At 32.7% G+C, this 27,016-nt stretch overlaps 2 protein-coding genes across 2 annotated transcripts in view; one reads left to right on the top strand and one right to left on the bottom strand.

Moving 5' to 3' along the window:
- Nucleotides 1-6,406: 6,406 nt before the first annotated feature.
- ppk17 (amiloride-sensitive sodium channel pickpocket 17) overlaps nucleotides 6,407-27,016 on the top strand; it is a 36,975-nt gene continuing 16,365 nt past the window's right edge. Inside the window, exons 1-2 of the mRNA XM_072524202.1 lie at nucleotides 6,407-6,560; nucleotides 17,729-17,860. Of these exons, the coding sequence (XP_072380303.1) occupies nucleotides 6,465-6,560; nucleotides 17,729-17,860 (228 nt within the window). The 5' untranslated portion in view covers nucleotides 6,407-6,464. The remainder of the gene's footprint in view (nucleotides 6,561-17,728; nucleotides 17,861-27,016) is intronic.
- On the bottom strand, nucleotides 13,842-17,054 carry LOC140437875 (uncharacterized). The gene is made up of 3 exons (XM_072527672.1): nucleotides 16,891-17,054; nucleotides 15,047-16,273; nucleotides 13,842-13,961 (listed from the first exon to the last, which is right to left on the bottom strand). Exons 1-3 carry the CDS (start codon nucleotides 16,984-16,986, stop codon nucleotides 13,842-13,844), a joined length of 1,443 nt encoding a protein of 480 aa, XP_072383773.1. The 5' UTR covers nucleotides 16,987-17,054.

The raw sequence follows: 27,016 nt of genomic DNA, 5'->3' as shown, positions 1-27,016 counted from the left end.
TTTTATTAAAAAAGCAGAAAACAAAAAAAATTTTTCATAAACCAGACATACGAAAAAAAAAAAAATGAAAAATACAGAACGTGGTGAAACATCAGTTAAATTTCAATGACTAATATCGTGTATTACCTCCCCTTGCTCTAATAACCTCTTCTAGATGACGGGGCATACTCTAAATTTTTCTCCAGATTACATGTTGTGGTATGTTATTCCATTCTCTCACTAACAGATCATTAAGCTCCTTTACGTTGTTAGGAGGAGCTGTACGGATTTAAATACGTTTTTCAAATCTTCCGAGAGATGTTCGATGGTTCAGGTCCGGAGACCTAGCTGGCCAGAATAACCTCGTAATTCCAACCTCGTCCAAGTACTTATTGCATACTGATCCTGGCAACGTGACTTCGCGCGTTGTCCTGTATAAAAACGGCGTTTTCTCCAAACCCTGCCATGGTGTGCATAACATGTTCTTCCAGAATCTCCGTTATGTACCTTCGTGCAGTTAAGGACCCATTTTCAATGAAAGGTAATTCATGAAGGGCTAACATTGCGATTTCGTACTTCCTGTAGACGATTTCGATGCATAATCGCAGTTGAGGTCCGGTTTCGTAAAGCCTGAAACACAAGAAAACGGTCATCTCGTGCCGTGGTCGTTCTTCTTCGTCCAGAGCTGGGTCATCTAGTTAGCTAACCCGTCTTCTGAAAGCGTTGAAGCACTCGTTGAACTGTAGAAAGGCTTACGCCAATAGTTTTTGCAACTTGCCGTTGAGTGTGACCATCTTCAACAATTCGTGCCGTTTCAACAACAGTAAAAGGCATTTATGGCAAAAAATAAACAATAACAAACACTAATAATGGCACTTATAAACACTAATGGTGGCAATAATAAACGTTTGTTCGTTGCGTTTGAACAGAAAGTCGAAGCACAAATGGGACATTTAAAACAAGTGGCTATTATATGTACCGTTCATTTGGGGAAGTGTGCGCAAACTATGCATTTGTTTGTATTTGTGTTAATGTTATGTACGATAAAGCTCGTTAAAAATGAAATATCGGTGATTTTCAAGGTGACCCGGATTTTATGATCGCGAGTGTACCAGAAGACTTGGTTAGATGAATCAAGGTGAATCGAGACATGCCGGCAACAACCACAAGCTATCGTCATCAACAAACTTATTTAATATTTACAATGTAATAAGTAGATTGTAAATAAACAGTTTAATAAAAAACGGTTTGAGGGAAGCGTATGTTGAACAGTAGACGCAACAAGCATTGAACTATGTATATATTGTAGTTACTAATATTTGCATTTAAATATTTTCTTTACGTAAATACAACATTATATTTTTTTGTTTAATTTTAATTTGTCATTGACCCTTTAAATTAATAAAAATTTCTAATTTCCTATTTAAATTAAAACTATTCTGAAATAGTGCCAATGTGATTCGTCCAAATCACAGCCAGTTATAAATCGATTACACCCCAAACTTGGTATTAGTCAAATAAATTTGGGACAGGTTTTTTATTTGTTTTATCAGTAAAACTAGTTTTCAGTTCTTACATTTTTATTGGTGAATGAATAATTTTGGGTACGACCGTGTGTTACTGGTCATACCACTAACGAATAACTGCTGAATGTATTGTTTTTTGCAGGTACATAAGTAAAGTTGAAATATTATTTGATACGACCGTAAACCAATAAAAAACGAACGTGGCTTTAAAAGGTGTAACTTATTTATATCACAGTTTAATGCTAAGGAATTCTTTTTAAGCGGTATGCTTGTGTTTATACCTAGAAAATTATGGACAATGATCAAAAATAATTTTACATTTTTACATAGGATTAAGTGTGTAACTTTGATTTTTCTTCTTATGAAAGATATATTATTGGATTAATGACAAAATACATTCTGTAAAAAATGCACGTTTGAATACTGTGGCTTAGAAGATATTATGTTATATTATTTCCTTTTGAATAAACAAGCCTTAAAATAAATTAGGTATTTTTTTTAATTTCGAGTATATTTTACATGTAGGTACTTATATAAAATTTTTCATAGATGTTGGTTCAAAGAACCACGAACATTTTTTCATCTTTTCAATGACTAAGTTTTACTTCTTCGCCAGTAGATTTTCATTTCATGCTCCTCTTTTTTTTTGGCCACTTGCTAGCGAAGCGAGGAGCTAGGATAGTGAGAGTAATAAAGTCCTTAATAGATTTCACCATATCTTTGAGACCTTTGAAATCTTGGAGATCGTCAGATGGAAACAACTCCTTCATTTGTTCTATTATGTGTCTCTCTCGCTCCAATTTTTAACTTAGTAGATGTTGTGTTCTAACCAAGGATTTTGACTGGTGAAATTATCCTGTTAAATTTTCTTACGGATATAGGTAATAAATTGGTGAAGCACACGTTGTAAATCATTATGCGTCATCTGCATATTAGATTATTTTAATTTTACAGTTGTTTTTCTTAACATCAGAACATCAAAAGATTAACATCCGAAATGAAAAACACTGAGAATGTGAACATTATGTGGAGCAAAATCAAAGATTCTGTTATAAAAATACAGAAAGAATCTCTACAAAAGAAAACAGAAAGCCGAAAACCTTGGATGACTCAAGAAATATTGGAAATCATGGAACAAAGAAGAAAATATTAAACAAAAACCCAAATAAGTACAGAGAAAAACATAAATTAATAAGGAAAAAAAAAACAAGAGGCCAAGGAAAAGTGGATTATGGAAACATGCATCGAAGTGGAAGAATTGCAGAAAAAGCATGATCGTTATAATTTACATAAACAAGTGAAAGAATTATCTGATAAATCACGAACAAACACACCTAACCGATTGATTGACAAAAACAATAAATCTATTAATAACCCAATTGAAATAAAACAAGTATGGACTAAATATATTGAAGATCTTTTCATGGACACAAGAACGGAACCAACACAAATTGATAACGAGGAAGCGCCAATAATATTAAAATCTGAAGTCCAACATGCTATAAACAACTTAAAATCGGGCAGAGCCCCTGGGCCAGATAAAGTTCATATCGAGCTAATTAAACTTATAGACGAAGACAATTTAAGTGCAATAACTATACTCTTTAACAACATATACAAATCTCGTGAGATACCTACAGAATGGCTGCTACCGACCTTTGTTCCGCTAGGAGAAAACCTAGAAACCCAAACACTGTAATGACTATAAATTAATCAGCTTAATGTCACACTTACTAAAAATATTTTTAAAGATTATATATGCAAGAATATTCAGAAACTGCGAAGCGGATTTGACTAATAGACAGTTTGGCTTTCGTAACGGCTTCGGAGCAGTGGAAGCTCTGTATAGTTTTAAAATGTCGAGACCAGCAAAAAGTTTTTTTCGTTGCGTTTATAGACTATGAGAAAGCTTTCGACAAAGTTAAACATAACATTCTCATGGAATGTCTAAAGAGAAAAGGACTCGAGAAAAATGACATTAACATAGTGAGAAATCACCTATTGGAACCAACAGGCTGTGGTAACATTAAGTGGAAATAGCACGGATGCGCAACACATAAGTAGGGGAGTGAGACAGGACTATGTACTTTCACCATTACTATTTAATATATATTCCGAAGAGTTATTTACGCAAGCACTTGAAAACAGTACAGAAGGGATTAAGACAATTGGTGAAAATATAAATAACATCCGTTATTCTGACGATGCAGTCATTACCGCTGAAAGTGAGACAGACCTGCAGACGTTACTAAACTCAATTTGTGATACTGGGGAACAGTTTGGTTTAACAATAAACATAACGAAAACAAAAACGATGGTTATTAGTAAGAGGGGCAAAGTCATTACAAGGATCCAGATAAAAGATAAAGATATTGAGCAAGTGGACAAAATGAAATACTTAGGAGTCTGGATTACGCAAGGTCTGAATTCGAAATTAGAAATTTGCTCAAGAATAGAGCAATCAAGAGCAGCCTTTTTGAAGATGAGGAAATTTCTGAGTAACAAAAGACAATCTGCAAATCCGATATCAGATGGTAAAATTTTATATCCACTCTATTCTTCTTTATGGAGTCGAAGCCTAAATTGTTAATGTTTACTTAATGAGAAAACTGGAAGCTTTTGAGATGTGGCTTTTTAGAAGAATTTTGAAGATACCATGGACCAATCATATTATGAACGAAATAGTGTTGCACAGAATGGAAAGAGACAGAGAACTTTTGACCACCATTAAAAGGCGAAAGACAGCATATTTGGGGCACATATTTAAAAATGATAAGTACCAGTTGTTGCAGCTGATTATGAAGGGTAAAATCGAAGGAAAAAGGGATCCTGGTAGACGACAAATATCTTGGCTGAAAAACAGTCGCAAATGGACCGGGTTAAACACACAGATGCTCTTAAGAAAAGCAGAACATAGAGACGAATTTGCAAAGGTTATAGCCACCCTTCATTAGTGGAGACGGCACTAGAAGGAGAAGTTGTTTTTCTTCCATGTGGTGTCCTTTATTCGTTCTTATTGTTTTATTCTTATATCCATGATCGGGTTAAAATATAGAAGGCTCAAAAAATCTACCTGTCTTATCCTACTGCCAGACTCAATTGGGTGTGTTAGATTTTCTTTTACTTTTAAGTTCATTGTTGTTCTGCTATATATTTTCGATGATGTTGATTATAACGTTATCTCTTAACTTAACGATAACTCTTAAATAGAGTTATCTCTCTTACGTACAATAATTGGATAATATAGCGTTGGCGCATGCTTCCCGATCTAAAACCTTGTTGTTCTGTTGCTTATATGTAAAAATTTACATATTTCAACAATAGCTTGCGGTCGCTTTGGTGAATGAAAAAGCAAATAATATGGGACAGGAACACAATTTGTCAAAACCTTCGTGTTTGAATCGGTATCAATAGAGTGTTATGACGTCATTTCAGCAATTTGAAACCCATAAAATTATGATTTTGTAATTGGGTATTGGATTTCCAATGTTCACTTAAACAAACTGCCATGCACTCTTTATGTTGTAAGATTTCTTCTTGGATTGTATCCATACAATTTCCCACTAATTGAGCATTTTGATGGATGATACTGCTCTTTATAACTGACCCTCCTATATTGGTGGCAACCTATTTTCATAAAAAACCTCGAGACTACTGCTCCATTTGGCCAAGTCTCTCGTTTCCATGCTTCTCTACAATCGTCTTGTCTGATGGTAGCACTCTATATCGGCCAAAAGCCTTCGTTTCTTCATTTGTCTTGACATTGGGTCTCTTAAGGTGATGGAGTGAGGTAGGCTTAGGGACTCCATACTGCCTGCAGCATTCATTTAATCCCATGTCTCCATTACGAAATGTATGAAGAGCCCGGCTCATGTCGTCCACATTCCAAGTCCCATATTTTCCTTTGGGCATATAAAACGGACAAGAACGGTGTGAATTATTTATTTATTTATTTTTGAAAATAAGTAGGTCTTAAATACCCAATGGTATCTAAAATTGTATCTGTACAATATAGCCAACTCGGCGTGGTACAATATGGAAAACTTGCACTTTATGTAAATAAACTACGATTCCTAACCTAAAAATGGTCCAGCAAAACTCAGTTTTATACACCTAAATACATGCTTTTCTTGTATTTATCTATCAAAATGGTTTGCACATACCTCTAGAGTTGCTGTACCTTACGTATAGAACTAGAAAACTATACTAAAACACCATAAAATATAAAAAATTCAATAAAAGAAAATCGACAAATGTGAAGGTTGTAAAACTTCAGCATTCAACTCTAGCTAGTAATTAGTTCCACTAAACGACATAAGAGCGCACTGGCTTCCTCATGGAGGATAAGTACAATATTGGCGCAGGTACAATTTTGGCTACTTTCCCCTTCTTTTACAAATTAAAAAGTGTTATGCAATATGAAAATATGCCTTAACTTTGAACTAAAATTATAATGGAATTATAATATAAATTTCTTATAACGATAGAGAAAAAGAAAAAAAAGCAACGGACGCCAATGTTTTCTTGCCTTTCATATAAGTAATTAAAATTTACCGATATATTATTGTTGTTGTCCATAAATCAATGTTTTTCCTAATTTATTAACCTGTAGTATTTCTATTGAAAAAGTGCGATGTTTTTCTTATTACCAAAAAAAAATAAATCATCAAAACATATTTAATATAGTACGATTGTGATACAATCTAAAATGCTATCAATATAATCTCAATACAACCATATCAAAGGAGCTTTTACAAAAAGTTTATTAACAAGGTCGCAATATTCCGTATATTAATTTATTCACTATAATTCTTATATTGTATAATGGAACACGATCGAAAACTCATAAACCAACTTTATTACGATCAAACATTAATTACAACATGTAACGAGGCAGCTGATACTACTTTAGTCAAATAAACTCATTTCAAAAAGTGTGTGCACCCTAAAACCACTAGAATGCAGTTAATATTAGGAAAACAATGTTTGAAAGATCCAAGTCAATTGATTAAATTTATTGTTTTATTTATTTGTGGAATTTTTACAGTCACTCAGGTAACTATATACGACCATTATAATATTAATATCCAATTATGTAATAAATATTTTAACAAAAATGTTTATATGCACAGCTAGGATTTATAGGCTACAAAAATTAAAGAAAAAGGCGCCTACATAGGCAAAGAATTTTGTTAAAAAAGGCAAAAAGTATAACATTATGGACAATATAGACAAATAACTTATTATGTAGTATACAAAATAAATTAACTTCATATTAACTTAAACAAATATATACTACTCTCCAAAATTAACGCACCACAAAAAATGGACCATGATTTTAAAACTATATTTCTTCTGAACCCTTAATTGGATTTCCATGATTTATTTTTCACATTGTAGGTATATTTCTATTTAATGACTATATGAATGTTTTTTAAGAAATGTCAACGTTTTACTTATATACAGGGTGTAAAAATAAAGTTGTGTTTTTTCATCTAATTTTGCAACACCCGGTGAAATGTATTAGAAACAAACGCTATAGTCGGTTCGCTATATTTACGCCGGTTTCGGATTAAAAATTTTATTGTAAGTACCCAGTTTTAATTACCTGCTCTTTGTGGAAATATCAACTGGTCAAATGAAATGAAAAATAATCCATAACTTTTTTTAATTAAATAATAATGGAAAATCTTTTATATAATTGACAGTATAATAAGGAGATTTACTTCATTAATGGAGTCTAATGTGGCTAATATAAACCTAATAATAATTTTATATTACATTTCACACAGAAAATATGGTCTATGTATATTTGTTCCATGGAGAGAATTTCTAATGAAAAATAAAAAAATTTAACTTGCCAACAAAAATGAAAATCAGTCATTATCATCAAAAATATCATAATCGTCATCATCATCACTGTCATCACCATTAATTGTTATTATGATTGGACTTATTTCGTTTATTTTATTTTCACGAGTCCACCAATCTTCTATTAGTTTCTCGCACTTGAATATACAGTTGCACCACACTTCTGGAGTTACAATTGAAAGTACCTTTCGCTAAGTTTTCCTAACTGCGTCGTCGCTATAACCGTTAGGCCCAATATGGTTGTCATAATATTGTTTTGCTATTCCCCATATATATTCGATGGGATTAAACTGGCAATGATACGGTGGCAGACGTAAAACTTGATGATCGTAACTTTCAATAATCTGATCCACAACAAAGGTTTTTGGTTTTGCGTGGATATTTGCCAAGCGTAATAATTCTGATTTTAAAATATGTTGTGTAAATGGTATATGTTCCTTTGTCAACCATTCTTTACTTTTATTAACAGTCCAAAAATTTGTTGGACTTTTGTTTATTACTTCAGAATGGTAAGGTGCATTGTCTAAAATAATTACGCTGGGCTCACTTAAACCTGGGAGAAGTTTTTCATGTAACCATTTTACAAACATTTCTGTCTTCATATTATCGTGATAGTCACTTGATTTTGATTTAGATGAAAATATTAAATCAGCCCCTTCTATAAAACCCGATTTCCCTCCTGCATGTAAAATTATGTGTCGCTTCCCTTCTCCATCAGTATGTTTGATAGACTTTACGTTATCATCTTGCCATATTCTCTTGGTTACACCCCTAGAAAATATCCATGTTTCGTCTAAATATATAAAATTTGCCCTTTCTTCTTTTAATTTAGAATATTTTCTTAGAAAGTTAATTCTTTTATGCACAACAGAACTTCTTTCACAAAGGGCTTTTCTGTTATCCTCCTTTTGAAATTTGAAACCCAAATTATGTATCACTTGCCATAGACTTGTTCTGCCAATTTCGTCAAATTTTTTATCTTTTAATTCCGAGAGAATTGTATTTAAGGTCACATGTTCCTTGTTGGCTCGCATTCGATAAATGGTATCAGGAATTTCAAATTTTTTTCCATCTGGAATATCTTTCGTTTTCAATGATAGGCGAGTTTTTCGGTGATCTTCTTTCGGCCGTTCATTATTGGGATTTTGTAATACTCCTCTTAGTTTGGTTTCACTAATTCCTAGAGCATCACATACGCGTTGTTGAACAGACATTACCGATTTTAAACGATCGCCATTTTCTTTTTTACCCGTAAAATACTTATGTACACTAATTAGACTATCTACATCTAACACACGTCTAGGCATTTTTAAATATTTCCACCAAACATACAATGTCAACACTGGCAAAGAATCAATTCAACTGCAATATTGTAACAAATTTATACCTACCCTAATGTTATTTTAATGTATTTTAAAATATGACCATTATGCAGTTTTTACCTAATTTTCTGGGAAGTCGTTTACTGCAACTGGTTATCAATGAGTCATTAGCATAATTTTGTTAATCCGAAACCCGCGTAAATATAGCGAACCGACTATACATGTTATTAATATTTTAAGATCGCTTCATTCTTTCTTCACATTTTGGTAAAAAAATCATTACGATACGTTTATTATGAAAAAAGAAAAGTACGTTCAAAGCATTGTGTGATTTTTTACTCTCCAAAATTAACGCCCGACCTCACCTCTACCATAATTATTAAGCTATGTTTCTTGTGTATAGCTATGTTGTGTATAAATTTTTTGCTCATTGCAGACCTATTTCTAAGTAATTACGGTATTATTGTTTTCTGGGAAGTGTCAACATTTCACCTAGATACGGGGTGTAAAAATAAATTTGATTTTTCATCTTATTTTGCAACACCCTGTGGAATTTACTTAAATCAAATGCTACATCTTAATCTTAATACTTTAAAAAAGTTTCATTTTTTTTTCAACATTTTCGTAAAAAAATCATCGATATCTTTATTATCAAAAAAGAAAAGTACGTTCAAAGCGTAACGTGACTTTATTGAATTGTAGAAATTTAACATTCAATTTCAAGAAATCTGAGCCAATATGAATGTGTTCCGGCAATTACTTTAGCTAATATAGTCTTAAGTTATCGTGAAATAGGCTTGAGGTTAGCACTAACACTTTATAACACTATATAAAGGCGTCTCGCTGAACAAGATCTGCAAATAAGGATACCAGTAAGAGCTTTAAACGTAAATCATTGTAGAAGTAGATTACGATTTGCCAGAGAGCACCTTGACTGAAATGTTGATGACTGGAAGTACGTGTTGTTCACTAATGAATCGTGGTATTGCTTATATAGCTCAGTGTGAAAGTTAATCGACGACCAAGAGAACGCTACGCACAGTGTAATATACGACCTATTACTTTATTCAATGGTGGATCTGTAATGGTTTGGGGAGGAATATCTCTTACAGCGCAAACGGACCTTGTTGCTTTACAAAGAGATTTCTTAACAGGTGGAAGGTATATTAGACATTTTGTCTAACCATGTAGTTCCATTTGCTCCTTACATAGGAAATAATTTTCTTTTAATGAGAATTTGTGTCTCCTGTCTCTCTTGACGACATAGAAATTATGGTGAGAGAAGTTTGGAATGCAATTGATCAAGACCAAATACGCTGCTTGATTTTAAGTATGCCTCGCCGCTGTGAAGAAGTAATTAGATGCAGTGGTGGAAATACTCGTTATTAAGTGTTTTTGGGAAAGGGCAATTGTTAAAAAATATTTAGGTTATATTTTCTTAGGCTTTATTTGTATTAAATGTCAATAAAGTTTATGCAAGTAATGTTTTCTTTGCTTAAAATGTTGATAAAAACTAGTTACATTTAAAGTTCTGTATAATCTTTGATAATAGAGATATCGAGATAATTTTTTCACCAGAATCTTAAGAAAGAACAAATTTATCTCAAAATAATAATAAGATGTAGCGTTTATTTCTAATAAATTCCACAGGGTGTTGCAAAAAACGATGAAAAAACACAACTTTATTTTTACACCCCGTATACGAGTAAAACGTTGATATTTTTTAGAAAACATTAACACCTTGATTTACTAGGAATAGACCTATAATATGAACAAAACGTCATCAAAATCTAATTATTCGGTCAGAAGAAAAATAGCTTTAAACTTTTGGTACATTTAAGGTGGTGCGTTAATTTTGGGCATTAGTGTATATTCCTTTATAGGTTACTGGTCGATATTTCAACCAGTCTAAAACAACAAGTTTCACAAAAAGACATTGGTTTAACCCTTTAACGCTCTCTGGTAGCTATATATACCACAAGCTATTACGGCTTATTTTGTCATCAGAGTTGCGGTGAAAACTACGACAGCTACGAATACCGAAAACCTGTAGGCGGCGTAGCAACCACGTGTTTTCACAAAACTGGTATGATAAGCTACCAGTGTGCCTTTCTGCAATAGTCAACGTAAAAAATCGTTTAATTTTATTTTTGTTTTGTGCATATGTGTCATTCAGAATAAAATACTTGGACAAAAATTGAAGGTAAGTGTTAAGTGTACTTTTTTAAATTACTTTTAACTAGCAGATAATTATTTAAAAGCACTAGAATAGTTATTGCAGGAATAAATATGTTTTATGAGAATTCTAACCCCAAAATTCATTGTTTTTATTTATCCCGGCATATAAGCAATTGTTATTTCTTAGTTTTGAAACTTATGCCAGTTATTAAACAATATTCTGAAACAAATTACTATAAAAATCTTGTTGTTTAGCGATAGGAAAATATTTTTAATCATTTTGAGAATTGTACCAAATAAAAGGTTATTTTTTCATATACTAAACCAAAAAAATCTCGAGATCGTAGTTTAAGCACAATACTAAAATTTTTACAAAGACATTAAAGCAAAGTTTAGTATTTATTTGGTAGACAAAGTTCTACAAGACTTTAAATTTTTATTAGGCCTATTTGTCGTTACAATTTTTTCAGAACATTATTTATGTTTTTTTAGATGTCTCAAAACCGATCGCTTACAGAAGCTGAACTCCAGTATATAGTGGACCATCTAAGTGATGAAGAGTATTGTCTCTCCGATTTGATGGCGATGAGGATGCGGACGACAATTACCCCGACACAAGCTCAATTTTCGGAACTCCGTCGCAATCCTTTACTACTAGTATCGACAGCCAGCCGATATGTTCCAGTTCTTCAGTACAGCACTTGAAAAGGGTGGGCCAATGTACTTTTACAAGATAGACCAATAATTCTAGCGTAAACGAAGATTTTGATGATTCAGATCAAGATTCTGACTTTGATCCAGGTGATGGATTTGGTTTCAAACACAACAAGTTATCTACGTTATTTCCTAAAAACATTTTTTCTGATGAAGAAGACGAGAATAAACAACTGTTAAAATTACCTCAAGCAACAAATTCCTCAACTCCTGCCGATAAAGAAGAAAGAGGAACAAGCTCCTGCTCCGTCAAATCAATCTTTTGTGTGGTCCAAGAAAAACGTCCCCAACCTCCTTTTTAAATCATTTGATTTTACTGAGTCTTCAAGCGTTAATGTTGATATTAATTCGAGTAAGCCAATCGACTTATTCAGAGTTTTCTTTAGTGAGAGTATCTGTCAAACAATTTCCAAAGAATCGAACCTCTACGCTACCCAGAAGAGTTCGCAACTTTTTATAGATATGGAAGAACTTGACGCTTTTTTGAGAATACTTATAGTCATGGAGTTCCACAGTCTTCCAACAGTAAGGTCATACTGGTCCAGCAATGAAAACTTCCATGTTGAAAGTCTTGAGATTTTTGCATCTAAACAATAATGAAAGTATGCCCAACCGAAAACTAAAGAGTTTGATAGGCTCTACAAACTTAGACCACTCATAAACCATCTATCAGAGACCTTTCAAAATGCTTTTACGCCATATGGACATCTATCTATTGACGAAAGCATGTGTGCTTTCAAAGGGCGTACATCACTTAAACAGTACATACCAATGAAATCAATAAAAAGAGGCTTTAACATTTGGGCATTGATATGTGCTAAAACGGGATACCTTCTGAATTTTCAAATATATCAAGGAAAAGCTATTGAATTAACGTCCGATATGTTAGGAGAACGTGTTGTTTTAGAACTTTCGTCGAAGTATCAAAATCGTGGTTATTACGTATACTTTGATAATTTTTTCACCACAATACCACTAATTCAGAAACTACTGGAAAAGAAAACTTTTGCTTGTGGCACTGTAAGTCAAACAAAAAAAATATTTTCCAAAACAACTAGTTCTGGGTTAGTTCTGGGGAAATATCTGTGTATAAGTGGAAAGATAGAGGCGTAAAATGTGTTAGTGTTGTCAGCAATCTACATAATTCTCAAGAAAAAACTCAGGTATTGAAAACAAACAAACCCGGAAATAGAGATCCGATAGCCGATGATGTCATCGACTGCGATAGTCTGTGGACTAGTACTCATTTCGATGCGCATCGCCCCGCCTCGAATTTTCCCATTGGCTCTTGACCTGGAAATCCCTATTTATAGCTCGAACAGCGCATATAAATATTGGCGATTTTCAGGTCAGCCAAGTCAGTCCCTCACGGGCTCTCTGAGAGCTTAGTGCTCTCGGGCTTCCTGCATTTATTTTCCATACTCTGTGGCTGAGAATTGTTTCAACTTAACTTGGTGTTTTATTTCGACGAAGAAATTGTCATGTAAGAAATATCTTGCCTTTTTCAAGGCAAGACACCGAAGATAAATATTTTCCAAGTCCATAACCCGAAAATGGACTAAAGTAGAGGAGCTCTCGACAGTATATTCGAAGCCCTCTACAGAGCACCCGGAGACAACAGAAGGTGGTTAGACCCTTATTTGTTCCCCCGAGGTGACATGGCGCCCCACAACGTGGTTAAAATCCAAACCCACGACCCAGCTCAAATTCACAGAAGGCAACACACCATTGACTTCAACATAGGTCATGAAGTCAAGAGAAGAATGGGCAGAACCACGTAGTGTTAGAAAGCAATACTCTAACACTCCGACATCGAGGCCTTCTGCAGACCTGATAACTTCGACGTGTAGACACCTTTGACGAGCCAGGCTTCTTCGAAGTTAGAAGCCCCAGATGCCGATGGATATCTTGCCTTTTTCAAGGCAAGACACCGAAGATAAATATTTTCCAAGTCCATAACCCGAAAATGGACTAAAGTAGAGGAGCTCTCGACAGTATATTCGAAGACCTCTACAGAGCACCCGGAGACAACAGAAGGTGGTTAGACCCTTATTTGTTCCCCCGAGGTGACAATGATAACAAACACATGGGTGGAGTTCCAAACACACCGGCATGGAAATCAAGACATCGGTGAATAAAAATATTTTACTACCTTTTAGATGCAGCAACAGCTATATTATATATAAGGAGACTCTGAAAAAAATATAACTCCAGTGCTAAGCCTATGACTGCATTACAGTTCCGCAGTGAACTAGAAGATAATTTGATTAGCACTTTTACTTTCAGAAAAAAGTCTGGAACTCAACTTAGACTGCTGGTTCACACTTACCCACCAAAGGAACTTATAAGCGCTGTGCCCTTTGTGCTTCATCTAAAAAAAAACAAACGCGGAGCAATTTAATTTGTCAAGTTTGTAACGTTGCTCTATGCAAAGACTGCTTTGCACCCTACCATAATAGATAGAAAGTTCTTAGATAATAAATTTAAAATATCCTTGTATTTAGCTTTTTTTAATATTCTCAAAATAATGTATTTTTTTTATAAATTTTTGTAATTGTTTTTACCAGTCACAATATATACCATTGCCCAGTAAGTATCAGTTAAAATGCACACTGGTAGCTATATCTACCACTCTTTTCGGCCCTTCTGACAAAGAAATTTTTTTTAAACATTTTTTGTCTTGATAATGATAATGATGCATAATGAATTACTTTTACATTCAAAAGTATATTTTTACAAAAAAAATAGTTATGTACGTTAAAGGGTTAAAATTGTGCCAGTTGCTTAATGTGCATATATAAACTATACTTAACCAAAAACATTGACTAAAAGCCTAACATCATTTCTGTTTTAATTTATTCTATAAAACTAAATAATTATTATTTTTATGCTTTGAGTAGCTCTTTGATAATATCCATTTAATAAGAAGCCTTAAGGACGAAGCCAATGAAGCAAAGCAGAGTATTTTTCAGTTTTTTTAAACACGTTTCCAATGGTGTTGGTATAAAAATTAGATTTTAAGATACACTAGTGGTAATATTTAAATTAGGTTAGAACAAAATTGCTTATTAATAGACTTCGGCAAATATGCAAATAAAAATGTAGAAAATATGCGCATAAATATGCACGTGTTTACCCGAAAATATGCAAATATTTTACAAAATATGCATACAAATAAATAAAAAAATCGTAAAATAGTAACAATTTTATTTAAAAAAAAAAGTGTACATAACTAAATATTTCCTACTATTCATTAAGATTTACATTTATTTTAAGTAACTACATCATTTTTAAGTATGAATAAACTTATTTAGAATTATGGTAACAATAAATGACCAAGTGGTGTTCAAAATTTTCTAACAAAAACTTGTGGCTTCTGTCTGAGTACATATATTTATATATGGAAAAACTTCGTTCAACATCAACTGATGTAACGGGAGCATTTTTCAAACTAACCAAAACATTTGGTTCTAAATTAATTGTTTCCGAAATATTTCCAGCTAGAACACTGACTACTTCAGAAAGAATATGGTAACCTTTATTTTTTTCCATAGTAGCTTCAAATTTTTTTAAAATATCTTTTCCAATATTACCTCTAACGTTCCGACAACATGACGCAAATTCTTTTATTAATGCTGTACTTTCGAACAATGACAGTTTTGGTGATTCTAACTGAGTAATTGTTTTTTGAACAAAACTAAAATTTGATTTTATAAATGAAAGTTCTTGTTGAAGCAAGTTACTCTGAAAAGTTTGTTTAGAATCCAAAAGAGATTGGGAACTTTCATCTGTTAACGTATCAATTATGTTCTTTATTTTAACAAAATGATCTGCATAAAAATTAGCTGCTTCTAACCATGTTCCCCATCGCGTTAAAATAGGTTGTGGTGGAAGAGGAATGTTAGGTAGCATTTCTTTATAAAGTTGAATTCTTATAGGAGATTTAAGAAATACTTTTTTGACACTGGATATCATGGTATTTACAAGAGGAAACTTTTTTCGTATTTCCTCTGCAACTCTGTTTAATCCATGCGCTACACAAGTAACATGTATTAAATCTGGGAAAAATATTTTTAAATTTTGTCCTGCTTTCACCATATAAGGAGCAGCATCCGATAAAATAAGCAGTAATTTATTAGAAGGAATAGTTGTCGGAAGAAAAAAAGTTGCTAATGTTTCTTGTATAAAACGCGAAATTGTTAAAGCATTTGTTTTCTCAAGTTGCTGGCATGAAATAAGATGAGATTTTGGTAAGGTATCTTCTTTAAGAACACCAATCAATAAATGAGCAATATACTTTTCTGAGGAATCAGGGGTTTCGTCTACAGATATGTAAAAATAATTATCTGCAATTTCTTCCTTAATATTAATTAACACCGACGAGTATACCCCGTTCACATTATTTCTTCTTAGAGACCGATCACTTGGAACATTAAGTTTGCAATATTTTTTTAGAAACGAACTAAAATTTACATTTGCTAATTTTGAAAGCGGTATGTTTGCAGACACTAATGCGCGACACAAGTCTTCATTAAAAGTTTCTTGCTCATCTAATTTTTTTGAAGTAGATTGGAAACATTTAGCCATTGAAGTTTGATGTTTTCCTCCTATTTTTCCTTTTTTTGCAATGTGTGAAGCAGTTCTCACATGTTGGTCTATCTGAAATTTCTTCTCACATGCTATCTATAAATAAAAATAAAAACCTTTATTTTAACCCAACCTTTAAAATATAAAAATATACAAGGTGTTTTTGGTTAATCAAATAACTGGTTTGGAAAAAAAAACACTCGCTAAGTGTTTTAAATGCAGTATTAATCCACAAATTAGTTTTTGTTACTAACCATTAGTACATCATATAACTTATTTTAAAATTCAACAAAAGTTTTTTTTTTTGTTAATTCAATTACAATAAAAATAATTGTGTTTTAGAATAGCTGACTTCATAAAAAAAAGTAAAGGTGAAAAATTTTTCTAAATACACACCATTGTATTGTACCATGGACAATTTTTTCTCACTAAAGGAAGCTATTTTTCATTTAAAAACAACCTACGAGTACTAAATTTCAAGTAAATACGTTTATTGGTTTTAAAGTTATTGTTGTTATTAACTAAAAGAATTTAATTTTTTTTAATTTTAACACCCTGTATCTTGAAAAGTAAATAAGTTTGACCCCTCATTAACTATATCGTTTTGTTCAATTTTTCGAGAAGTATCTACAGTCAAACGTTGTAAGTGTCATTTGGAAACACCCTGTATGTATGAAATATTAGATATTTAATGGAAAATATTAGATACTTACAATTTTGCCACAGACTGAACAGTAGATTTTTCCCATATCCATAGACAGCTCTTTATAAGGTTTAATCCAAGTTGAAGCACTGGTTGTTTTAGGCATTATAAAATCACAATCTTCCTTTTTTTTACGCACAACGAGTGTTTACGCTTTGAATATCAAAACAAAAATGATTTACAAATCTGAGCATCAAATTAGAAATGTTTAGGTACCTAATTCAATAAACTGGGAGATTTTGGAAAATCCCTAAATTAGGAACAAAACTATTAGCCGTTTACCTACTGTTAAGATACAATAAATTGTAGATAGATTTGGAGATTTGATCATAAAATGCAAATGAGCGAACCCTTAGCGATTATCCAATAACTGAATGCCTCAGTGACCGAGACTTTCTAAGAATGTTGAGGGCTACTTAAATTGATCTTCTTTGAAATTGTAAATGTTTTGTACCTGTAGAGATTACGTACTTAGATCATTTCTTGATTAAAATGACTACAAAATTTTATACAAGAATTGAAATAAATTGGTATGTTTAAAAATTTTCAAATACAGTATAAAAATCTGAACTTTTATGCACTTTATGCAAACTTTTATACAAATATGCCAAAATATGAAATATTTGCATAAAATATGCACAATATGCAAAATATGCAATATGCATATTTGCCGAAGTATACTTATTAATCTTATTAATCCAATTTTAATTGTAGGAAACCACTCTGGACTATTTTCATTGTTAAAAAAATGTATAAATAATTTCTGTTTAATATTGTATTGTTCATTACTAGATAATAAGTTCAATGGTATAAAATGAAAGGCAGAATTCACTCTTTGTGTGTTTTAGGTTACACAATGCGTAAAAAAATTTTTGTATCCACCTGCGTCAACACATGCTGAATTCGTCGTGAACAGTAGCGTAACTTATCCATGTGTAACAATATGTCGTCGGCCTGCATACAAAACTAATCTTTTTTCGGTAAGTAGCTATATATAAAAAAGACAAAAAATCAACGACTGGTTAGAAAGAAACGCAGTTATTAAAAGGAAATGGAAGAAATTGATGAAAGAATATTTGCAAAGACTATAAAAAGTAATAAAATGTAACGATTAATATTGTTTCAATTATCAATTATTATCATTAATGGTAGTTGTTCGGGAATCTATATTTATTTATTTTAGCTAATTTAATATTGAATTAATTGGCGCTTAAGTTATATAAGAATAAGTTTCTTTTTTATACTTGCCGTATTTTCAGATTCCAGTAAGAGCCTAAGAAGGAATCTATTGAATTCTGGCAGGCAGAAACCCATTCGCCTCTCGAAATCTCCCCCCTCATTTGCCATCTCTGGCAGTTAAAAAAATGTGGGCGGAGCGTTCGGTACCCCACAAACAGTACAGTCTGCTGAGGCAGATTTGCCTATTCTATTTGTGAAGGTGCTAGAACTACCATGTTCGGTAAGAAACTGCGTCAGGAAGTAGTCTAGTTTCCTGAACTTACATTTAGATCGGGAATAAGCTCCTTCGTCCACCTTGCCTTTCCGCTATCATTCGCCTATTCTCTCTGTCACTTTAATATCGTTCTTTCACCCTCATTCTCATCTATATTTCCATCCATCCTCCTCGCATACACCCTCGCTCGCTCTTTGCACAACAAAACGATCGGTATCACCGCTCCAATGAAATATAGAAACCGTCCTCATTTGAAACCGTCCTATATGCGCTAGATACCCTGAGGATCACTCGCCTTTGCGAAGTCTCCATCAGCTTAACGTATTTCGCAGTGTTCAGTAAGCTACACCAGACGGGGGCAGCGTAGGTTATCACCGACTGGAAAACTCCGTTAAGCACCCTTTTTTTGGTGCTACCTAAGCCTCCAATTCTCTACCGTCTTTTGGATGTCTACTCTATGTGTACTTAATCGATTTAACCGGTGCAACCTCCACACCATCCACTATAAAGTGAAGAGAGGATTTTTCCCGGCTCCCTTTGAGAACATTCCTCAGTTTAGAGCGCTAGCTGTAGATTGTTCTCTCTGATCCACCTATTAATACGACGCAGGGCTGTGTTAACCATATTAGCCATGTCCGTTTTCTGACTCACAGGCTACAAGAGTGCATCCCCTCGGCATCTGTAGCTTCAACACTCCTTCGTAGAGTATATATAACACTCCATATATATATATATATATATATATATATATATATATATATATATATATATAAAATATATATATATATATATATATATATATATACTGTTATGTTTTTATTATTCTAATTTATTGTTTTTATTTATTATTAAAGGTTCTACACTTATAACACTTATAAGTTTATTTAAAGTCTTTATTTGGACAATATAACTAATTTATCTTATGTAACAATAAAACACTGAAAACTTAGTTTTCAAACTTCCACAAAATTTATTTTAAATTCTAATCACTACAGCTGTTTCGGCTGATTGCCTTTCTCAAGTGATCTGTTTTTGGTATGGGTTTACACTTTATAGTCTCTAATGAAATAGGTTGAGGAGGGGAGAACTGTTTGTCTCAAGCTGGTCATTCAGAATTATATCTGTGTTTTTTAATTTGTTGATTTCCATAGATTCTAACAAAGATAGCTTAAGGCCTTTATTTTGAATGTGGAGAATTTTAAATTCGTCATTAAAAGAATGATTATGATCTAGAAGGTGAAGTGCGTATGCAGAATCTGTTTTTCTATTATTGAAAGCCCTTTTATGTTCTGCTATTCGTTTATTAAAATTTCTACCTGTTTGACCAATGTAAGTTTTTGGGCAGTCGCCACATTTAAGTTTGTATACACCATTGTGTAAGTGTTTTTTATGTTGGCTCTTATTGTTTTTAATATATTTACCTAGGTTGTTATTTGTTCTGAAAGCTGGTGTTATTCCTTTCTTTTTTATGTGTTTGGCTATTTTTGTTGATATTTTTCCTGTATATGTAATCGAGCAGAAGGTACTGGGTTTTTTCTCTGGTGGTGGAAATACTAAGTTCAGGGCTTTCTTGTGTAGTTTTTGATTTAATATTTTATTAATCGTTTGTTCGTTGTATCCATTGTTTACTGCTATTTGCTTAATGATATTTAATTCTGTCTCAAAATTGTATTTTGACATAGGAATTGCTGTTAATCTATGTAACATACTATGATAGGCTGCCAGTTTATGTTGTGTGGGATGGGATGATGAATGGTGAATAGTCGTGTCAGTATGGGTAGGTTTATGAAATATGGAGAAGTCATGTTTGTTTTTAAGTCTTGTAATTTTTAAATCTAAAAAATTTATGGATTGTTTTTGTTCTGTTTCTATTGTAAATTCAATCTGACTATGAAGAGAATTAATATACGATAAAAATTGGTCGAGTTGCCTGTTAGTTCCTGTGAAACTCGACCAATTTTTATCGTATATTAATTCTCTTCATAGTCAGATTGAATTTACAATAGAAACAGAACAAAATCAATCCATAAATTTTTTAGATTTAAAAATTACAAGACTTAAAAACAAACATGACTTCTCCATATTTCATAAACCTACCCATACTGACACGACTATTCACAATTCATCATCCCATCCCACACAACATAAACTGGCAGCCTATCATAGTATGTTACATAGATTAACAGCAATTCCTATGTCAAAATACAATTTTGAGACAGAATTAAATATCATTAAGCAAATAGCAGTAAACAATGGATACAACGAACAAACGATTAATAAAATATTAAATCAAAAACTACACAAGAAAGCCCTGAACTTAGTATTTCCACCACCAGAGAAAAAACCCAGTACCTTCTGCTCGATTACATATACAGGAAAAATATCAACAAAAATAGCCAAACACATAAAAAAGAAAGGAATAACACCAGCTTTCAGAACAAATAACAACCTAGGTAAATATATTAAAAACAATAAGAGCCAACATAAAAAACACTTACACAATGGTGTATACAAACTTAAATGTGGCGACTGCCCAAAAACTTACATTGGTCAAACAGGTAGAAATTTTAATAAACGAATAGCAGAACATAAAAGGGCTTTCAATAATAGAAAAACAGATTCTGCATACGCACTTCACCTTCTAGATCATAATCATTCTTTTAATGACGAATTTAAAATTCTCCACATTCAAAATAAAGGCCTTAAGCTATCTTTGTTAGAATCTATGGAAATCAACAAATTAAAAAACACAGATATAATTCTGAATGACCAGCTTGAGACAAACAGTTCTCCCCTCCTCAACCTATTTCATTAGAGACTATAAAGTGTAAACCCATACCAAAAACAGATCACTTGAGAAAGGCAATCAGCCGAAACAGCTGTAGTGATTAGAATTTAAAATAAATTTTGTGGAAGTTTGAAAACTAAGTTTTCAGTGTTTTATTGTTACATAAAATGAATTTCCATCAAGTAACGGTCAATAATTTATCTTACACTTAATAATTATACAGTGTGACCCATTTAGATTGGAAACACCTCTATAAAATTTGATGTTGTTAACCGATTTTAACCAAATTTTTTTTTAATGTCATGTAATAAAAGGTCTATTGCGGGACAAAATATGAAATATTTAGTTAAATTTTCAGGGCAGTCTACGATACTTTTTCTTCGTCGAAAATGAAGAATTTGTATTAGCGATTTTTTTATTAAAAAAATTTCTACGCCACTGGATTTAGAGTGGCTTCAAATAGCTATGACAAAAATTTCATTAAAATATAATAATTAATAATAAAGTTATGACAACTTAAAATTTTAAAACTCACTAAGCTACGAGTCAAAAAATAACACCCTGTATCAACAGATAAGCATAAAACTAATTATTTTTTAAATAATTTTAATAATAAACCACTACTACACAAAGAAATGTTTAAAATAGCATAAAAATTTAATGCAAGTAACGCACTTACATTATTATTAACTTTACATGCTACAACTTAAATCTCAGTTGCCATGACAACGATATTACTGTTTGACATTATTTGTGCATACAAATTTCAGTGCTATCATAAATTTATGCATAATATCTGCAACAATATTTACTTCAAATTCTTTTAATAATATTTTGTGTCATGGTTTCAAGATTAAGTTTGAGAGAAAAAATTGAAATTATATGTCTTTTGGGAGATAACTGTAGAAGTGCCAGGGAAGTTTGTACAATATTTAATGACAGACATGTGGATCGTCCTGCAGTTTGCAGTATCAAAACTAATTTTAAAAAATAACCCGTTACAAAGAAGAAGAGGAAATGATCAAATCATTTTAGATCATTTCAGAAATAACCCTAATGCCAGTTTAAGGAATGCCAGTTTATATTTGAATGTGCCTCGAGAGAGTATTCGGCGATGTCTTAAAAACGTGTTGTTTACCGACGAAGCCACTTTCACTACAAATGGAGTAGTATCATCACAGAATTGTCGCTATTGGACAGCAGATAATCCCCATTGGGTAATAAACTGTAAAAGCCAGTATTCTCAAAAAATCAATGTCTGGTGTGGTATACTGAACGAGCGAGTTATTGGTCCTTTCTTTTTTGAAGAAAACTTGAACTCACAGAACTTTTTATAATTTTTAAACACCGACTTGTGGGATGCTATTCATGAGCTCCCAATTAATGAACGATTATACAACGATTGTATATCCAGTTAGATGGGTGTTAAGTTCATTAGGCCAGAACCGTGAAGCAATGGCTAAATGATAATTTTCCGAACCGTTGGATAGGCTGGGGTAGTCCGTTGATAGATTGGCCACCTAGATCTCCAGATCTCACAATTTTAGACTTCTTTCTCTGGGGAGTTATCAAACAAAAAGTTTACCAAACCCATGCAAGAAACATAAACGAACTTCGTGCAAGAATTCGACAGGCATGTGCAATAATTACTCCCCAACAACTAAGAAATGTAATTAGGAATATTCATAAATGCTACGACAAATGTATCCAATTAGATGGTGGATTGGTAGAGGTAGGATTTAAACTAAAATTATGTTTCCATGTTTCTGTTAATACAGAGTGTTTTTTTAACGTTAATACAGAGTGTTTTTTTTTCTGAGTGAGTTTTAAAATTTTAAGTTGTCATAAGTTTGTTATTAATAAATATATCTTAATGAAATTTTTGTCATAGCTATTTGCAGCCACTCTAAATCCAGTGGCGTACAAATTTTTTTTATAAAATAATCGCTACTACAAATTCTTCATTTTCGACGAAGAAAAAGTATCGTAGAATGCCCTGAAAATTTAACTAAATATTTCATATTTTGTACCGCAATAGACCTTTTATTATATGACATCAAAAAAAAAAATTTGGTTAAAATCGGTTAACAACTTCAAATTTTATAGAGGTGTTTCGAATCTAAATGGGTCACACTGTATAATTTATCTACATTTATTATAATACGTGCGTTACATTTTAAAACTCGACGCGATGTTCAAAAACTAACTGTCTGTTTACAACAAAATTCCTCTTTAAATATAAAATTCCGTTATTCGAGAATTGCCGCGATTTCCCATCGGAGAGCCCAGAAGGTCGCTCAGACTGGTTTTATTCGGCCTGCTTCTGGAAATTTCAAGGCGCGGTTGACTCATCAGGATTCAGGTAGACAGGACTTTCAACTGAGCGCCGAAATAACTAGAATAGAAAAGATATTATTAATAAATATGTTTACAGTTTTGAGTCATATGACACGTCATTATCTATCGTAACAATACTAATGTTTGTATTTTGAGAACGATTTCCGAAGTGGAGATTGAAACGTCAATAAAAGTACTTTAAGCTTTAATTGTGGCTTATTCCCATTTAAATAGTAATTATAGTAATGTATATTAATCTTTTATATTATGTAAATTATCCAATGAAGCAATCTCTTTAGTTTTTGTATAATCAAAAATTCTCTACCTTCTAGATAATCTCTACGTAATATTTCCACATTTCTCATTCTATACCTCCATGATAGTCCAAGCATTCGGCGCAGGTACCACATTTCATAAGCTTAAAGTTTGTCAATGGATATAGCTTTTAACGTCTAAGCTGACATTTCGTACAATAAAACAGGGCAAGCATAACACTTAAGCATTTTGTATCTCAAAAAAAATCCCATCAAATATTGGATTATTTATCTGATGTTTATTAAAAAAACAAGCAAAAACGCTATTTAAAATAACCCTTTCAATCATTTTGTATCCTTACTAAGTTGAAAATAAATTACACTTCTCACGAATTTAGAAAAACGTATATTTTTAAACGTCTGTTTATAATTTTTGATTATCAAATTTTATAGTATATCGCTCATATGATTAATTACCGTGTAATAAGAAATCCTAAACTTATCTAATGTATGTTTAGATTCCAGGCATTTTTCAATTTAATGATATTTCTCATTTCAAAGCGACAGATACTATCAACTGGAAGTTTATGAAGCATGTAAGCAAAATGGCATGTAATATCATATAGTATCTATGTTCCATCGTGTTGGACATAAATCAATATTAACTTAATAAAATATTACTCGAAATTTCGTGAAAATTGTACAATCATATACAAAGTTAATATTCTTATATTTTATTTTATTAAATACGAACACAGTGGAGGATTGATACCTTTAATATACTATATAAAACCATTCCATTAAAAAAATCATAGAATAGACATATTGGATAAAGGAGTATGTAGAGCTGCAAATATAGACTCTAGCCAAGATTCCGTATATTTATCTCTAAAAAAGATCACATAGTACATAAAAACATATAATAAATAAAAATTAGAAAATATAATACTGAGTTGCTAAAATTTGAAATTGTTAGAGACAAATTAGTGAATAAATACAAACAAGCAAAGCACACATCGACTAAAGGTGTTTTATTATTTAACAAGGCAAAAAGAAGAAAAAACAAAACATAAATCAGTTGAAAAACAATGCATATTCATCAGGTTTCAGCAACAAAGAAGACGTTTAACCATAGTTGAGTATAAAAATCTTAAGCGAGCAGAAAAAAGAATTTTCAGAACGAAGAAGATAGAAAAATACGAATTGTTTAAATCAGACAGTAAACCACCACCATAGAAGATGTAAAAAATTCTTAATATCAAGTAAACAGTTGTAGAAAAATGTTCATCATCATCATCGTCCAGCCTTTATTTATCACGTCCACTGCTGGACATAGGCCTCCCTTAAACTCCTCAATTCTTTGCGATTTTGTGCTCTTTGTTGCCAATTTTTCGTGATACGACTGATGTCGTCAGCCCAACGTGTACTGTACGTGTACGTCTCTGTGCCACTCTCCATTTCGAAGCCGTAGTCTTGGTTAACATTGGAGATTCGCAGTTTGGGTTTCGGAATTCTCTTGGGACAAGAGAAGCACTTTTTAGTCTACAGGTACTCATCCAGCGCTGCAGAGATATGAACAAAGACGTGTACATATGCTTTATAGACTACGCAAAAGCATTCGATAACGTAAAGCACGAAAAGATAATTGAAGTTCTCCATAAGATCGGAGTCGACTACAGAGACATTCGAACAATAGCGAGTCTCTATTGGGGTCAAACAGCTAAAGTGAAAGTAGGATCTACATTGACCAATAAAATTGAGATCAAAAAAGAGGTACGACAAGGCTGTATCTTGTCTCCTATTCTCTTTAATATATACTCAGAAGAAGTATTTAAGACAGCCCTGGAGGAAAGCACAGAAGGCATAAAGATAAATGGAGAAATAATTAATAACATAAGGTATGCTGATGACACTGTGATTCTAGCAAGTAGCATGGAGGAACTGAGTTGCCTAATGAGTAAGATACAAAAAACAAGTGCACAATACGGACTCAGACTAAATATCACAAAAACCAAATGGATGTTAGTAAGCAAAACCCAACAACCACCACAGCAACTGATATTAGACAATGAAAGAATTGAACACGTGGATTCGTACATCTACTTGGGAACAACAGTTAACTCAAATTGAGATCAAGCGAAGGAAATACGTATAAGAGTAGAAAAGGCAAGAGCATCGTTCACTAGCATGAAGCAAATTTTCACCTCTAGAAGCCTCACCCTACCTCTCAAAATTCGACTTCTGAAATGTTATGTATTCCCGGTTTTGTTATATGGAATGGAGGCGTGGACAATGACCGCAACATTGATGAAAAAAGTTGGAATACTTGGGTCACGTTATGAGACATAATAAATATAGAGTACTACAGCTGATCGTTCAAGGGAAAATAGACAGCAGAAGGGGTCCAGGGAGGAGAAGACACTCGTGGCTCCAAAACTTGCGGCAATGGTTCGGATTGTCATCTGCTGAACTATTCAGATCTGCCGTAAACAAAGTCAGAATAGCCATGTTGATTGCCAACGTTCGGAACGGACAAGGCACATGAAGAAGAATCTATTGACGAAAGCATGTGTGTTTTCAAAGAGCGCACATCACTAAAACAGTACATGCCAATGAAACCAATAAAAATATGATTGAAAATTTGGGCATTGGCATGTGCTAAAACGGGATACATTCTGAATTTGTAAATATATCAAGGAAAAGCCACTGAATCAACGTCCGATATGTTAGGAGAACGTGTTGTTTTAGAACTTTCGTCAAAGTATCAAAATTGTGGTTATTGCGTATACTGTGATAATTTTTTCACCACAATACCACTAATGCAGAAACTACTGAAAAAAAATCTGTAAGGCAAACAAAAAAATATTTTCCAAAACAACTAGTTCTGGGTTAGTTCTGGGGAAATATCTGTGTATAAGTGGAAAGATAGAGGCGTAAAATGTGTTAGTATTGTCAGCAATCCTGCTGTCATTCATTACTTCTATAAGGCTGCCTATTTCGATCGTGTCGAACGCTTTATGAAAATCTATGAAAGTGAGGACCAGAGGTTTGTTGTATACAATAAATTTTTCAATGAGCGTCTTTACTGTATGGAGGTGATCATTGGTACCATAATTTTATCGGAATCCTGCCTGCTCTCTAGGTTGGTAGAAATCTAATATTTTCTCCTATCTAGATGTCACTAACCTAGTGACTAGAGCTTGTATATGTGGTTCAACGGGCTAATAGGTATATAATTCTCTAGATCCGTTCTATCTCCTTTTTCATGTAAAAGGATGTTTATAGCATTGTTCCATTCTTTCGG

Source organism: Diabrotica undecimpunctata, chromosome 3, assembly GCF_040954645.1.
Source record: "Diabrotica undecimpunctata isolate CICGRU chromosome 3, icDiaUnde3, whole genome shotgun sequence".
In the NCBI taxonomy this organism is placed as follows: domain Eukaryota; kingdom Metazoa; phylum Arthropoda; class Insecta; order Coleoptera; family Chrysomelidae; genus Diabrotica; species Diabrotica undecimpunctata.
This window is presented reverse-complemented; position numbering and strand designations above follow the sequence as displayed.